This window comes from Haliotis cracherodii, unplaced genomic scaffold (assembly GCF_022045235.1).
Source record: "Haliotis cracherodii isolate W230 unplaced genomic scaffold, xgHalCrac1.p SCAF_6, whole genome shotgun sequence".
Classification (NCBI taxonomy): domain Eukaryota; kingdom Metazoa; phylum Mollusca; class Gastropoda; order Lepetellida; family Haliotidae; genus Haliotis; species Haliotis cracherodii.
In genome coordinates this window covers 15,901,688-15,919,808 of record NW_027266319.1, presented here as the reverse complement: position 1 = coordinate 15,919,808, position 18,121 = coordinate 15,901,688, and the positions used below count along the sequence as shown (strand labels likewise).

Genomic DNA, 18,121 nt, shown 5'->3' with positions numbered 1-18,121 from the left:
GATCTAATGATTTTCTTGGTGTAATATATATAAAATAAATAAATACTGGTAAGCAAAATTCACAGTGGTAAGTATCAGATTTCAAACATGTTTTCATATGACAGCTAATCATGATGTTTTATTTCATCCTCTTAAGCTTAAACATATAGAATAATAATCAGAAAATAACTGATGAAATAAAAAGATAAAAATCTGATTGTGGTGTTAATATTTTCATTTTCGTGAAAAATCTTATGATCAGATGTAATATTTACTTATGCAATCAAGCTTGAAATATGCTTGAAAGTCTAGTGGTAGGTTTGATCATGAAACAAAGGCGATGAACGAAAAAGGACCTTTTTGCTAATTATGCTTATCTCCCCTTGTAGATTAACGCCCTGATCATCAACACAGTGGAGACAGAGAGACAGCGGTACTTCCTGGAGCGCTTCCTCAGCAAGGACAAGGCTGTGCTGTTTGTTGGCCCGACAGGAACGGGGAAAAGCGCCATCACCAACAACTTCCTACTTCAGCTTCCAAAAGACAAATACATCATCAACAACATCAACTTCTCTGCTCAAACATCAGCCAATCAAACACAGGACATCATCTTCTCTAAACTTGACCGGTACATATGCTTCAAGTGTTTGCTTGAATCTCAACTGTGTGTAGTGATATGACGTTCTGTTCCATGAAGCAATCTTTGCTCTACAACTGTTATGAGCCTATTTTAACATATGGGAGTTACGATCATCTCAGCGCTGCAACTATTGTAAGCCTATGTTAACATATCAGAATTAAAATCACCTCAGCGCTACAACTGTTATGAGCCTATTTTAACATATGGGAGTTACGATCACCTCAGCGCTGCAACAATTGTAAGCTTATGTTAACATATTGGAGTTACGATCATCTCAGCGCTACGACAATTGTAAGCCTATGTTAACATATGGGAGTTACGATCACCTCAGCCTTACAACTATTTTAAGCCTATGTTAACATATGGGAGTTACGATCACCTCAGCGCTACAACTACTGTAAGCCTATGTTAACATATGGGAATTACGATCACCTCAGCGCTGCGACAATTGTAAGCCTATGTTAACATATGGGAGTTACGATCATCTCAGCGCTGCGACAATTGTAAGCCTATGTTAACATATGGGAGTTACGATCACCTCAGCCTTACAACTTTTGTAAGCCTATGTTAACATATGGGAGTTACGATCACCTCAGCCCTACAACTATTTTAAGCCTATGTTAACATATCGGAATTATGATCACCTCAGCGCTACAACTATTGTAAGCCTATGTTAACATATGGGAGTTACGATCACCTCAGCCTTACAACTATTGTAAGCCTATGTTAACAAATGGGAGTTACGATCACCTCAGCCTTACAACTATTGTAAGCCTATGTTAACATATGGGAGTTACGATCACCTCAGCGCTGCGACAATTGTAAGCCTATGTTAACATATGGGAGTTACGATCATCTCAGCACTGCGACCATTTGTAAGCCTATGTTAACATATGGGAGTTACGATCACCTCAGCCCTACAACTATTTTAAGCCTATGTTAACATATGGGAGTTACGATCACCTCAGCGCTACAACTACTGTAAGCCTAGGTTAACATATCGGAATTACTACACCTCAGCGCTACAACTACTGTAAGCCTAGGTTAACATATCGGAATTACTACACCTCAGCGCTACAACTATTGTAAGCCTATGTTAACATATGGGAGTTACGATCACCTCAGCGCTACAACTATTGTAAGCCTATGTTAACATATGGGAGTTACGATCACCTCAGCGCTACAACTATTTTAAGCCTATGTTAACATATCGGAATCACGATCACCTCAGCGTTGCAACTATTGTAAGCCTATGTTAACATATCAGATTTACGATCACCTCAGCGCTACAACTATTGTAAGCCTATGTTAACATATCGGAATTACGATCACCTCAGCGCTACAAGCCTACAACTATTGTAATCCTATGTTAACATATGGGAGTTACGATAAACCCAAAGCTCTAAGATTACTCTGTGGAATGGGTCCCTGCCCCCTTTAATATGGGGGTACAGGCATGACAAATGTGGGCTGGGGTGGGGAGGGGTTGGGGGGTCCAAGTACCCAATTCAAGAACAGAACAAACACAAGCTAGCAGTAGGTTGTAATCAACTGTTGCTGATACGTTTGTCTCCAGGAGGAAGAAGGGAGTCTATGGGCCAACCCTGGGCAAGAAGCTGTGTGTGTTTGTGGATGACCTGAACATGCCCGCCAAGGAGAGGTATGGCGCCCAACCTCCCATAGAGATCCTGCGACAGTGGATAGACCACGGATTTTGGTATGACAGGTATGTGGTACAGCTGGTATGTTGTTGTAGGTGTGATAGGTATGATCTGTTCTTGGTGGAAACTCTGATGTTGTTACAAGCTGTTGGCCCAGCTGGATGGAATGGTACTCATGTTATGGTCATTGTTGTTCCTTTCAGCTCATGACCCTACACAATGCATGATGGCACTAAGTGTATTGTGACAGTGACAGTACTAAGTGTATTGTGACAGTGACAGTACTAAGTGTATCTTGACGGCACTACCTGTATTGTGACAGCACTGAGTGTATTGTGACAGCACTGAGTGTATTGTGACAGCACTAAGTGTATTGTGACAGCACTAAGTGTATTGTGACAGCACTGAGTGTATTGTGACAGCACTGAGTGTATTGTGACAGCACTGAGTGTATTGTGACAGCACTAAGTGTATTGTGACAGCACTAAGTGTATTGTGACAGTGACAGCACTAAGTGTACTGTGACAGCACTGAGTGTATTGTGACAGCACTAAGTGTATTGTGACAGCACTAAGTGTATTGTGACAGCAGTAAGTGTACTGTGACAGCACTAAGTGTATTGTGACAGCAGTAAGTGTACTGTGACAACACTAAGTGTACTGTGACAACACTAAGTGTATCTTGACGGCACTGACTGTATTGTGACAGCAGTAACTGTATTGTGACAGCACTAACTGTATTGTGACAGCACTAACTGTATTGTGACAGCAGTAAGTGTACTGTGACAACACTAAGTGTACTGTGACAACACTAAGTGTACTGTGACAACACTAAGTGTATCTTGACGGCACTAACTGTATTGTGACAGCACTAAGTGTATTGTGACAGCACTGAGTGTATTGTGAAAACAATCAGTGTACTGTGACAGCACTAACTGTATTGTGACAGCACTAAGTGTACTGTGACAGCACTGAGTGTATTGTGACAACACTAAGTGTAGTACGAGGGCACTAGGTGTAGTATGTCTGCACTAAGTGTAGTGTGACAGCACCAGTAGATCATGATGGCACCAAGTGTAGTGTGACAACATCAAGTGTAGTGTGACATCACTAAATGTAGCGTCTGTACTAAGTGTACTATGACAGCACTAAGTGTATTGTGACAACACTAAGTGAACTGTGATAAAACTAAGTGAACTATGACAGCTCTAAGTGTACTATGACAGCACTAAGTGTATTGTGACAACATTAAGTGAACTGTGACAACACTAAGTGTACTATGACAACACTAAGTGTACTATGACAACACTAAGTGTATTGTTACAACACTAAGTGTACTATGACAGCTCTAAGTGTACTATGACAGCTCTAAGTGTACTATGACAGCACTAAGTGTATTGTGACAACACTAAGTGTACTATGACAGCTCTAAGTGTACTATGACAGCACTAAGTGTACTGTGACAGCACTAAGTGTACTATGACAACACTAAGTGTACTATGACAACACTAAGTGTACTATGACAACACTAAGTGTACTATGACAGCACTAAGTGTACTGTGACAGCACTAAGTGTATTGTGACAACACTAAGTGTACTATGACAGCACTAAGTGTACTGTGACAACACTAAGTGTACTGTGATAAAACTAAGTGAACTATGACAGCTCTAAGTGTACTATGACAGCACTAAGTGTATTGTGACAACATTAAGTGAACTGTGACAACACTAAGTGTACTATGACAGCACTAAGTGTATTGTTACAACACTAAGTGTACCATGACAGCTCTAAGTGTACTATGACAGCACTAAGTGTATTGTTACAACACTAAGTGAACTGTGACAACACTAAGTGTACTATGACAACACTAAGTGTACTGTGACAACACTAAGTGTACTATGACAGCACTAAGTGTATTGTGACAACACTAAGTGTACTATGACAGCACTAAGTGTACTGTGACAACACTAAGTGTACTGTGACAACACTAAGTAAACTGTGACAACACTAAGTGTACTGTGACAACACTAAGTGTACTGTGACAACACTAAGTGTACTATGACAACACTAAGTGAACTGTAACAACACTAAGTGTACTGTGACAACACTAAGTGTACTATGACAACACTAAGTGAACTATGACAACACTAAGTGAACTGTGACATCACTAAGTGTACTGTGACAACACTAAGTGTACTTTGACAACACTAAGTGTACTGTGACAGCACTAAGTGTACTATGACAACACTAAGTGTACTATGACAACACTAAGTGAACTGTGACAACACTAAGTGTACTATGACAACACTAAGTGAACTGTGACATCACTAAGTGAACTGTAACAACACTAAGTGTACTATGACAACACTAAGTGAACTGTAACAACACTAAGTGTACTGTGACAACACTAAGTGAACTATGACAACACTAAGTGTACTGTGACAACACTAAGTGAACTGTGACAACACTAAGTGTACTATGACAACACTAAGTGTACTGTGACAACACTAAGTGTACTGTGACAACACTAAGTGTACTGTGACAACACTAAGTGTATTGTGACAACACTAAGTGTACTATGACAACACTAAGTGTACTGTGACAACACTAAGTGTACTGTGACAACACTAAGTGTACTGTGACAACACTAAGTGTATTGTGACAACACTAAGTGTACTGTGACAACACTAAGTGTACTGTGACAACACTAAGTGAACTGTGACATCACTAAGTGAACTGTGACAACACTAAGTGTACTGTGACAACACTAAGTGAACTGTGACAACACTAAGTGTACTGTGACAACACTAAGTGTATTGTGACAACACTAAGTGTATTGTGACAACACTAAGTGTACTGTGACAACACTAAGTGTACTGTGACAACACTAAGTGAACTGTGACATCACTAAGTGAACTGTAACAACACTAAGTGTACTATGACAACACTAAGTGTACTGTGACAACACTAAGTGTAGTGTGACAACACTAAGTGTAGTGTGACAGCACTAAGTGTACTGTGACAACACTAAGTGTATTGTGACAACACTAAGTGTATTGTGACAACACTAAGTGTATTGTGACAACACTAAGTGTACTGTGACAACACTAAGTGTACTATGACAACACTAAGTGAACTATGACAACACTAAGTGAACTGTGACATCACTAAGTGTACTGTGACAACACTAAGTGTACTTTGACAACACTAAGTGAACTGTGACAACACTAAGTGTACTATGACAACACTAAGTGTACTATGACAACACTAAGTGAACTGTGACAACACTAAGTGTACTATGACAACACTAAGTGAACTGTGACATCACTAAGTGAACTGTAACAACACTAAGTGTACTATGACAACACTAAGTGAACTGTAACAACACTAAGTGTACTGTGACAACACTAAGTGAACTATGACAACACTAAGTGTACTGTGACAACACTAAGTGAACTGTGACATCACTAAGTGAACTGTGACAACACTAAGTGAACTGTAACAACACTAAGTGTACTGTGACAACACTAAGTGTATTGTGACAACACTAAGTGTACTGTGACAACACTAAGTGTATTGTGACAACACTAAGTGTATTGTGACAACACTAAGTGTATTGTGACAACACTAAGTGTACTGTGACATCACTAAGTGTATTGTGACAACACTAAGTGTACTGTGACAACACTAAGTGTATTGTGACAACACTAAGTGTACTTTGACAACACTAAGTGAACTATGACAACACTAAGTGAACTGTGACAACACTAAGTGAACTGTGACAACACTAAGTGAACTATGACAACACTAAGTGTACTGTGACAACACTAAGTGTACTGTGACAACACTAAGTGTACTATGACAACACTAAGTGAACTGTAACAACACTAAGTGTACTGTGACAACACTAAGTGTATTGTGACAACACTAAGTGAACTGTGACAACACTAAGTGAACTATGACAACACTAAGTGAACTGTGACAACACTAAGTGAACTGTGACAACACTAAGTGAACTATGACAACACTAAGTGAACTGTGACAACACTAAGTGAACTATGACAACACTAAGTGTACTGTGACAACACTAAGTGTACTGTGACAACACTAAGTGTACTATGACAACACTAAGTGAACTGTAACAACACTAAGTGTACTGTGACAACACTAAGTGTATTGTGACAACACTAAGTGAACTGTGACAACACTAAGTGAACTATGACAACACTAAGTGAACTGTGACAACACTAAGTGAACTGTGACAACACTAAGTGAACTATGACAACACTAAGTGAACTGTGACAACACTAAGTGAACTGTGACAACACTAAGTGAACTGTGACAACACTAAGTGAACTGTGACAACACTAAGTGAACTATGACAACACTAAGTGTACTGTGACAGCACTAAGTGTATTGTGACAACACTAAGTGTACTTTGACAACACTAAGTGTACTATGACAACACTAAGTGTACTATGACAACACTAAGTGTACTGTGACAACACTAAGTGAACTGTGACAACACTAAGTGTACTATGACAACACTAAGTGAACTGTGACATCACTAAGTGTACTGTGATAAAACTAAGTGAACTATGACAACACTAAGTGTACTGTGACAACACTAAGTGTACTGTGATAAAACAAAGTGAACTATGACAACACTAAGTGTACTGTGACAACACTAAGTGTACTGTGATAAAACTAAGTGCACTTTGACAACACTAAGTGTACTGTGACAACACTAAGTGTACTGTGATAAAACTAAGTGAACTATGACAACACTAAGTGTACTGTGACAACACTAAGTGTACTGTGACAACACTAAGTGAACTGTGACAACACTAAGTGTACTGTGACAACACTTAGTGAACTGTGACAACACTAAGTGTACTATGACAACACTAAGTGTACTGTGACAACACTAAGTGTACTGTGACAACACTAAGTGTACTGTGACAACGCTAAGTGTACTGTGACAACACTAAGTGAACTGTGACAGCACTAAGTGTACTGTGACAACACTAAGTGAACTGTGACAACACTAAGTGTACTGTGACAACACTAAGTGAACTGTGACATCACTAAGTGTACTGTGACAACACTAAGTGTACTGTGACAACACTAAGTGAACTGTGACAACACTAAGTGTACTGTGACAACACTAAGTGAACTGTGACATCACTAAGTGAACTGTGAGAACACTAAGTGTACTGTGACAACACTAAGTGAACTGTGACAACACTAAGTGTATTGTGACAACACTAAGTGAACTGTGACAACACTAAGTAAACTGTGACAACACTAAGTGAACTGTGACAACACTAAGTGTACTGTGACAACACTAAGTGAACTATGACAACACTAAGTAAACTGTGACAACACTAAGTGTACTGTGACAACACTAAGTGTACTGTGACAACACTTAGTGAACTGTGACAACACTAAGTGTACTGTGACAACGCTAAGTGTACTATGACAGCACTAAGTGTATTGTGACAACACTAAGTGTACTGTGACAACACTAAGTGAACTGTGACAACACTAAGTGAACTGTGACAACACTAAGTGAACTGTGACAACACTAAGTGTACTGTGACAACACTAAGTGAACTGTGACATCACTAAGTGAACTGTGAGAACACTAAGTGTACTGTGACAACACTAAGTGTACTGTGACAGCACTAAGTGTACTGTGACAGCACTAAGTGTAGTACGAGGGCACTAGGTGTAGTATGTCTGCACTAAGTGTAGTATGACAACACCAGTAGATCATGATGGCACCAAGTGTAGTGTGACAGCACCAAGTGTAGTGTGACAGCACTAAATGTAGTGTGACAGCACTAAATGTAGCGTGTCTGTACTAAGTGTACTATGACAGCACTAAGTGTATTGTGACAACACTAAGTGAACTGTGATAAAACTAAGTGAACTATGACAGCTCTAAGTGTACTATGACAGCACAAAGTGTATTGTGACAACACTAAATGTAGTGTGATAGAACTATGTGTAGTGTGACGGCACCAATAGAGCGTGAAGGCACTAAGTGTAGTGTGACAGCACCAATAGAGCGTGAAGGCACAAAATGTAGTGTGATGGCACTAAGTGTTGTGTGACGGCACTAATTGAGCGTCACAGCACTAAGTGTAGTATGACGGCACCAATAGAGCATGACAGCACTAAGTGTAATGTGATGGCACCAACATGACCATGTTGCAGGAAAGATACATCAGTCCTGCAGTTGGTGGACATTGTGATGCTGGCGGCGATGGGGCCCCCTGGTGGCGGCAGGAACAACGTCACACAGCGCTTCCTGAGACACTTTAATGTTATTGGCATTGAGACATTTGATGAAGAGACGATGAAGAACATCTTCTCCCCCATCATGGACTGGCACTTCAAGAGTTACGAGACGTCCCTCAGGAGGTTCTCCAGGGTAGGAGGCATCAACATGGGGACATACTTCACAGTTATTGTTATGATATAAAATTGCTACCGTTCCTCAGATGTTGCCTGGCTTAACAAGGAAGCACCTGATACAAGATACTGAATGGTTATGTTGTAAATATACACTAGTTTCTTTAAATACTTCTCTGGCAAAAATGTTTCCATTGTTTATAGACACTAGTTTCTAAAAACTTCATTTGTGAGATTAAGGGAAATACCAGAATTTGGTATGAATTCTCAATATAGACACAAATGCCAGATGATTTTAATTGCTGATACTTTATTTCACCGATAGCAACAATATATAAATGTAGAGCAATTGTGGGCACTATTGTGACACAAACTGAGGCACAACTGCAAGTTGTAGTCAAGTCCTAATGTAACTGAAGACTAGTAACATGTGCAGAGCATGTGGAGACTGGCGCCTTGTCCAGAGCAGTAATGGACAGGTGATGGATGTTAGCATGAGTTCCATCTGTGTGTAGATTCTGCTGGGCGCCACTCTTGAGGTTTACCAGATGGCCATCACCAACTTCCTCCCGACACCGTCCAAGTCCCACTATCTGTTCAACCTTCGAGACTTTGCCAGAGTTGTACAGGTAAGAAAACTAAGTACTGTAAAACGTGAAAATGCGTCTCCAAAAGAATGTGACCGCTGGCCCCTAGCCAAAAATGTGACACCCCCCTCCCCTCAAGCATCAGTGGATTTATATCTAAACAAAATGTCCTCTGTCAGGTTTACAGGAGAATCCTCACCTTATTCCAACCTTACATTAATCCAATCACACACCAAATAGCACCGCTTATTAGCGCTGAGTAGAATACTTCGCTAAAACAATACATGCGTGCTGGCTCGTGTCGGCCTTTGACGCAGTCGCAAAGAACAAAGACACTGTGTTGGGTGGGTGGCGTCTGTCTGGACTCGCAGGTGTGATCAGTGATGACATGAGTGAGTAGAACTCTTGTCTTGGCCCCAGCAGTGACAATTCACAGGATGAAATTAGTGCTTGAATGACATTGTTTATATACTTGTTACAAGTGCTGCTCAATAAACAGTGATGTGGAATACATAGTTGTTTGTTTTTAGCGTATGTCTAAGTTGGTATTTCTGATAACCATTTTTTGCATTTAATTCACGCTCTCGTTAATTTCTCGTTTTACAGTATATGTATATCCTAGATCCTAGATCCTGCGTATCCTCCACCCTAGATCCTTAACATTACCGGTACCGGTAATTGGATGCCACGATATTGTGGTGCTTTACACCCTTGATCACAGAACTGATTGGGAGACACAGGTGGCCCATCTTCCCCAGGCAAGAGAGTTAGCTGACTATAAAAGACTGGTTTTCACCCTTGCCAACTAGGCTGGTATTATGGAATTAGATTTTGGCTGTACTAACAAGTCAATGCATAGTCCAATCAAAATCGCGTAACAAAATCAAAATCCGGTTAGTAAACTGTCGTGCAGATTTCGGTTGATTGCATGATTTACGAAGCATGTGCACCGCCAACTTGTTGTCAACAGATATTTTGCAAGTCTTTTCATGTTTTTGATCAAGGTGCTCCTGTGTTTTGATGCAGTACGCGATGTAAGACCTGTTTTATCACAATATAGATCTTGATTATTGACCAGATCGTCTTGACTGGGCGTTGAAACAAATGCAAGTGATACTAGATGTGGAATCTGATTGGTCCATAGGAGAGGCTTAGAAGAGACATAACTCATAATAACCACTGGTGGCACTGCGATCGAGCCCAGGAATTCCAGCCTAGTTCGGCAAGGGTGGAAACTGGACTTTCAAAGTCAGTTAACTCCCTTGCCTCGGGGAGATACAGGTGGCCCAGTTATCTCAGGGACCATTATTTGCTATGCAGAATTAGGTCCTTGAGGTGTATGAGAAACCAATTATTTTTCGCCAAAATAATAACGTCGTAAACCTGCTTCACCATGAACTTTTCTTCATCGAGCTAATATGCAATGATATAATTGAAATACTGCTGAAAGCAATATTGAATCAAGCTCACTCACTTATCACTAGACCTGTGTAGATCCGGGGTAGTATAGGCCTTCAGCATCACATGCTTGCCATAAAAAGCGACTATACTTGTCGTAAGAAACGACTAACAGGATCAGGTGGTCAGGCTCGCTGTCTTGTTTGATGCATGTAATCTTATCCCAATTGCGTAGATCTATGCTCATGATGTCAATCACTGGATTATGTGTTACAGACTCGATAACTTACAGTCTTCAGTCATATAGCTGGAATATTGCTGAGTACAATGTTAAACAACAAACAATAAAAAAAAACACACAAAAAAACACTTTTCACTGATTGAACATCCTCACACTGGCAGTCCATCAATTTTGGCCCTTATACTGAACCAGGAAGGAATACGATCGATGCCATGACGCTTTCAGTGGTCACTGTTTTCATAAGCAGTCCTTATGTCTTAATTTATACTGTATTTGACGTAATAACTGCCCAGGGCGCTCTCAAAATTAGGAATAGGGGGCTCTTATTAGAATATTATTTTGGTGAAAAAAGCAGAGTTGAAAGATAAATTTTGTGGTTTATGCTGACAGCCTGATATGTTTATGTACGACAGATATATTTTTCCAGAATTAAATTCCCCATAATTAAGGTTGCATATAACACACCAGTGCATATTATATGCAAATAAAAAGGTGTTGTGTACATTGATGAATTGGAAGGGGTGCTAATTGGGATTGTTCACTGGCCAATTTATTAGCAAATATCGCCATGGGCGCTGATTAGAGCGGGGCGCTTATTACGTTGAATACAGTAAGTGTTTTTGTGTTTATAAGATTGGGAAAAAAATAAAAGTTGATCAAAGATATTATTACAACTTGCCGGACTGTCTTCTCAGGGCATCCTGTTGATGAAAGCAACCGTGATGTCAGCTGTTGGCACCAATGCAGGACAGAAGCTGTCCCGACTGTGGGTGCACGAGGTGTACCGTGTGTTCTATGACAGACTCGTGGATGACCAGGATCGCAACACATTCTTCAAAATGGTCAAGGTAAATAGAAACAAACACAGTTACATTAAACCTACACAAGGGCGGATTCAGAATTTTTAGAACGGAGGCGTCCAAAATATTAAAATCCTCGCCCTAGATAAAGGAAGGAGAGGCTGGGGTGTACATGACATTAAATCTTTGATTGGCATTGAGACATGATACACATAAAAGAGAGAAGCATTCAACTGATGAACAATCTCATTAAAATCAGATCTTAGTTTTCGCTACCGCTAAACAAAGATCTGAGGACATCCCATTACGGGTCACGTCAGAACGACCTTTCGCAAACTTTGACCAATTAATGAAATGACTGATAAGAAATCAACATTAGCCAATCAGAAGGCCGCTTTCTCGAGCTTTACGACACTAGTTTCAAACTGGCGACTACGCTTCGAAACATATTTTGACGCATTCTCGATTAAACATTTTAAAAAGAACATTCTGGAATGGCTTATAGATGGCCTAGATTGTATGGATATAATCATAAAACCTGTAACTGCTGTTCGGAATACCCTCTGTTAAATATTTTGAGGTAGCATGATTTGAAAACACTTTCATGATCTGGTAAGTGACGCTCTGATTGGTTGGATGATAGGTCGTTCTGATGTGACCCGTAATGGGATGTCCTCAGATCTTTGCAAAGCGATAGCGAGAACTAAGATCTGATTCCATTGCCATTCAACTGATGAAGGAGTAAGCATATACTCCAAAATGTTGTGTTCCTCATAATATAAGAAATGACATCCATACATTCTCTCTCTTATACATGAAATTCTTGAAGATTACTTGGAGCATTGTTCTGGAATAGGTGAAACTCAAACATTAGGTGATTGAACATGGTCTGGAATACTTATAGAACTTCAAATCAACACTGTTCATGTACCTATAGCGTAAAAGAATAAACCCCATGGTGTAGCTGAAGGAATGTGTAGCAGCCTTAAGATATCCAATTCCTGTGATGGGATTTGAACCACGGACCTGCTGATCCAAGGTTGGACGCCTTGTCTACATGATGAAAGAGATTAATTTAAGCCCACAAGTGACATTTTGATACGAGGTTGGACCCCTTGTCAAAGATCTAAGATGTAAAACCTCAGTAGCTTAACCTCTTTTATCAGTGGACATAGGGTCCATTGCCTCAGATCAGGAGATGCCTAATGGGTTTCACCTCTTTGGTAATGTTGACAACGTATCTGACCTCGGAGAATGATTCTTGAGTGCACACCAATTACAGTGACCGGGGTAAAAAGAGAGCTTTGAGCATGCCCCTGAATGCCACCACCACCACCATCATCATCATCATCATCATCATCATCATCATCATCATCATCATCATCATCTGTGATGTCTGTGGTTTAGGGGCGGTCGGGTAGCCAAGTTGTTAAAGCGTTCGCTCATCACGCCGAAGACCTGGGTTCAATTCCCGACATGGGTACAATGTGTGAAGCCCATTTCTGGTGTCCTCCGCCGTGATATTGCTTGAATATTGCTAAAAGCGGCGTAAAACCTCACTCACTGTGGTTGAATCCCAGGCAATACCAGTCCAGGGTATCCACACTGTCGCCCTATGTTGTTGCAGTCAGTGGTTGAGTCGCATTTCAAGGAGAAGATGAACAGCCTGTTCACCCACCTGCTGGAGCCCGGCAAGTCCATCAGGGACGACACCATCCGCAGCCTCATGTTTGGGGACTATCTCACGAAGAAGGGGGAGGACAAACTGTACGATGAAATCCTCAACCTGGATGAACTGAGGGAGGTAGGTACAACAGAGCATCGACTGACTGACTGACTACATTCTCAGTCACACCAATGTCGGAACTTAAAATTAACGCAAAATTAAACAATTGATTCTCAGGCTGACTTTTGAAAATATTGTGCAGGTAGGTGGTGTTTTTGTTGTTGTTGTTGCTTGTTCAGACAGGTATGTAACCAAATAAACAGTTGTGTACCATGCATCAACCTGGGAAAGTGCCTCCTACATAAACAAGCATACAAACTCCTATTGCCGCCATGACCATAACACAAGATGTGCAGTAAAGCAGTGCCAATGTAAAGGGAAGTAACTGCATGTTACATTGGATCACAATTTTTTTTAAGTATTAGGATATTTGTTTTTATATTTGAAAATGATGGAAATAAATACAAAATGTGCAACAAACTTTATGATGATGTAGGCAGTGCCCGAGAACCAACACTATTTTTTTTTTAGCCTAATCTAAATTGTAAAATACATTTTGTCAGTATGTAATTAAAAAGGCCGGGGATTTAAGTGTATGATTGGAAAAATGGAAATATAATTGTGATAAATGGGAAATTACATTTTGCATATTGTTTGTGACAATGACGGCACATATATTGAACAAATAAAAGTTCATTATAATGAATACTTTTGGGGACTATATTTATTATTTAGAATGATGCTGAGTTTTAGAACCAAGGGCGTTTGATGTTTGGACTTGAACTGTTGACCTCCTAAATTGCTTCAGACAATTGAGCACAACCTGGAGGAATACAATTTGATGAGCAAGGCCCCCATGGAGCTGGTCATGTTCAGGTTTGCCATCGAACACATCTCCAGAATTAGTCGAGTTCTCAAGCAGCCAAACGGTCACTGTCTCCTAGTGGGTGAGTCGTTTTTCATGTTGAAGAATGTGCTATTCATGATTTAAGATCTCACAACCCACAAGCCAGCATGAGCAAGTCGACATCACACCATTTTAGCCATATTCTCTTTATATTTAGTTCAGAGTAGAATGGGTGTTTTTGATTCAGCCTCATTTTTAACAGTATTCCAGTTATATCTAATTATCTAAACGCTTCAACCCTGTGTATAAAGTGACCCTCCATGAAAACCCCCAAATTTTAGCTACGAAAAACTAGCCTTATACACGACAAAACATTGTATATCATATTATGTGGGAGAAAAGCCCGAAGTGATGCAGGTCTCAGATGTTTACATCTTTGATGAAACCCAAGGGCACGGGTATGGTGCTGTCAAACCTTGAAACATAGTCTTGGTGACCAGGGATTCGAACGCATGAGCACATGTTTTTGGCATGGCCAAGGGATGCAACTCTGCACTGCGACTTGTGGTGCATTAGACAACTAGGCCACCTGTGCCCCCACGGTCCCTAGTACCCAATGTGGATCAATGTGTCGCATTGCTAATTGTGTGTTCCCTGACAGCATGGACCATTGCTCATATTGTCAACCACTGGTATCACTCTCCTACCCAGAGTTCCATGCAGCAAGCATAGTACCTCTGCCACAGGCGAGCGCATTGTGACGAATCGCCACATCTTACACAGTCCATCGAAGATCTTGCATATGTTTTTCATCTGTTTCATTTTTTATAAGTCTACACATCTAGATAAACATATGTCATTGAGAAAATATCCTAAAACACTAAAGACTGTTTCCATTTCCGTTGTTTAGATTGGTTGTACGGCTCCACATGCTGTCATCAAAGCCCTATAGAGAGCTAGCAATATGGTCACTTTGATGTATGAATATATATTGTCAAGTGCCTCACAGACCTAGCTGTAGCATATCTATAAAATTGTTCAAAACAGTATGTAAATTGTAACAAAATACTTGCATTAGGCTAATCATTTCTCATTTCATAAGTGTGTTTATTTACAAAAAAGAGGAAAGTCCGGTCATGTGCAAATTAGCCTGGCAGTGGTGTTATGCTAAGTTGCCACTTGCGTCGGAGTGAGCCATGGTATACCTTGTCGTGACAAAAAACATGACTCCCTCAGAGGAGAATAGGTTCACCCATGTTAATATGACTATGATGAGGCATAGATGGCAATAGTTATGGTAATCATGCAATCTCATTAAAATCAGATCTAGGTCCATTACAGGTTACGTCAGAACGACCTTTCATCCAACCAATCAAAGCGTTGCTTACCAGATCATGAAAGTGACAGTTGGAATGTGTTCTCTAATCATGCATCCTCGAAAACGGTAACACGGGGTATTCCGAACGACAGTAACGACCCATACGACTGATTCCGTCAAAATTATTGTCTGTCTCTCATTTCTGCGGGATAAACATTTGAATGGAGGAGGTGTTGCACAGTACGTGGGAAGCACTGCCTTACAATCTCAACCATATATTAGACGTTCGGTAATGTGCGTTTGCTCAGTTTTCAATATCTCAATCAAGAACTGTGTAAACATATTTTTCAAGCGAAGTCTGAAATGGAAGTCGCCAGGTTGAAACGAGTGCCATGAAGCTAGAGAAAGGTGTTTTCCATATTGGCTGATGTCGACTTCTTGTTAGTCATTTCAGTAGTCAGTCAAAGTTCGCGAAAGGTCGTTCTGACATGACCCGTAATGGGATGTCCTCAGATCTTTGTCTGGCGATAGCTGGAACTAAGATCTGATTTTAATGAGATTGGGTAATCATGCTATGTGATGCTTTGTTTCACCAGGTATTGGGGGCAGCGGTCGTCAGAGCGTCACCCGACTGGCAGCATTTATGTCGGACTTTGAGCTGTTCCAAATTGAGATCACCAAGAACTACACGACTGTGGAGTGGAGGGATGACCTGAAGCGTATGATGCGGCGCGCCGGGGATGAGGGAGTGTCAACGGTCTTCCTGTTTGGCGACCATCAGATCAAGGCAAGCATCCAATACAAATGATATTTAATTGATAGCTCTTCTTCAGTGAAGGAGCGGTCGGGTAGCCTAGTGGTCAAAGCGTTTGCTCGTCACACCGAAGACCCGGGTTCGATTCCCGACATGGGTACAATGTGTGAAGCCCATTTCCAGTGTCCCCCGCCTTGATATTGCTGGAATATTGCTAAAAGCGGCGTAAAACCATACTCACTCACTCACACACTTAAGTGAAGATCTGGGTTAGAATTGATCTTCAGCAACCGATACTTATCACAAGCGTCAACTGGTCAGACGCTTTGACTTGGTTGATGCATGTCATCCTATCACAATTGTGTAGATCGATGCTCATGATGTCAATCACTGGATTGTCTTGTCCGGACTCAATTATCTACAGACCGCTGTCATGTAGCTGGAATATTGCTGAGCGTAGCTTTAAATGATAAACAAACATACAAACAATCGTGATAAAGTGATAAAACCCATACCCTTCGGCTTTGTTGACATGATCGTCTAAGAACTTGAGTAAATTCAGTATGAAATACAGACACCCATGTAGTAATGTGTTTGTGTGTTCTGTCTGTGTAAGGTAAAGCACAGCTGGGGTCAATGAAGGGATGCACTCTCTTAAAACATGACAGCAAGCAGATTAGAACCTTTGTCCAACATGGCTAAAAGACCCTTGAGCCAAAGACTGCTATCATGTGTCTTTGATGTGGATATTCCATGGTCAGTCTGGCTGTTTAGAGAACCTAGGATGGTACAGTTGCAGCATGTTGTACTCAGGGATATTGGTGAGCCTATTTCTGATGTCCCCCGCCGTGATATTGCTGGAAAATTGCTAAAAGCGGTGTAAAACCCATAGTCGCTCATTTACTCAGTAAAATTGGGACAATTTGTTTGTACTAGGGAATTGTTGGGCAACTTGGCAGAAGTTCTGCAAGAAGGCTATTTTGATCAGGTCTTTTATTTGTAGTAAATATACAGAAAATGTGCTTGTACATAGAGTATTGCCTTGGACAGAACAGAGCATGAAATGAAAATGTGTGGTCCTGTAACCATGGTAACTGTTACAGGATGAGTCATTCCTGGAGGATGTGAACATGATCCTCAACACTGGTGACATCCCCAACCTGTATGACAACGAGGAGAGGCTGGAGATTATTGAGAAGGTAGGTGTGGAGACTGGAGATTATTGAGAAGGAAGGTGGGGAGACAGGAGATTATTGAGAAGGAAGGTGGGGAGACTGGAGATTATTGAGAAGGTAGGTAGGGAGACTGGAGATTATTAAGAAGGGAGGTGGGGAGACTGGAGACTATTGAGAAGGTAGGTAGGGAGACTGGAGATTATTGAGAAGGTAGGTAGGGAGACTGGAGATTATTGAGAAGGTAGGTGGGGAGACTGGAGATTATTGTGAAGGTAGGTAGGGAGACTGGAGATTATTGAGAAGGTAGGTAGGGAGACTGGAGATTATTGAGAAGGTAGGTGGGGAGACTGGAGATTATTGTGAAGGTAGGTAGGGAGACTGGAGATTATTGAGAAGGTAGGTGGGGAGACTGGAGATTATTGAGAAGGGAGGTGGGGAGACTGGAGATTATTGAAAAGGTAGGTGGGGAGACTGGAGATTATTGAGAAGGAAGGTAGGGAGACTGGAGATTATTGAAAAGGTAGGTGGGGAGACTGGAGATTATTGAAAAGGTAGGTGGGGAGACTGGAGATTAT

At 40.9% G+C, this 18,121-nt stretch overlaps 1 protein-coding gene across 1 annotated transcript in view; it reads left to right on the top strand.

Moving 5' to 3' along the window:
• Positions 1-18,121, top strand: part of LOC139446275 (dynein axonemal heavy chain 3-like) — a 178,323-nt gene that overhangs the window by 100,482 nt on the left and 59,720 nt on the right. Inside the window, exons 47-55 of the mRNA XM_071227629.1 lie at positions 369-607; positions 2,196-2,345; positions 8,503-8,719; positions 9,216-9,329; positions 11,622-11,774; positions 13,354-13,530; positions 14,261-14,399; positions 16,214-16,404; positions 17,475-17,570. Of these exons, the coding sequence (XP_071083730.1) occupies positions 369-607; positions 2,196-2,345; positions 8,503-8,719; positions 9,216-9,329; positions 11,622-11,774; positions 13,354-13,530; positions 14,261-14,399; positions 16,214-16,404; positions 17,475-17,570 (1,476 nt within the window). The remainder of the gene's footprint in view (positions 1-368; positions 608-2,195; positions 2,346-8,502; positions 8,720-9,215; positions 9,330-11,621; positions 11,775-13,353; positions 13,531-14,260; positions 14,400-16,213; positions 16,405-17,474; positions 17,571-18,121) is intronic.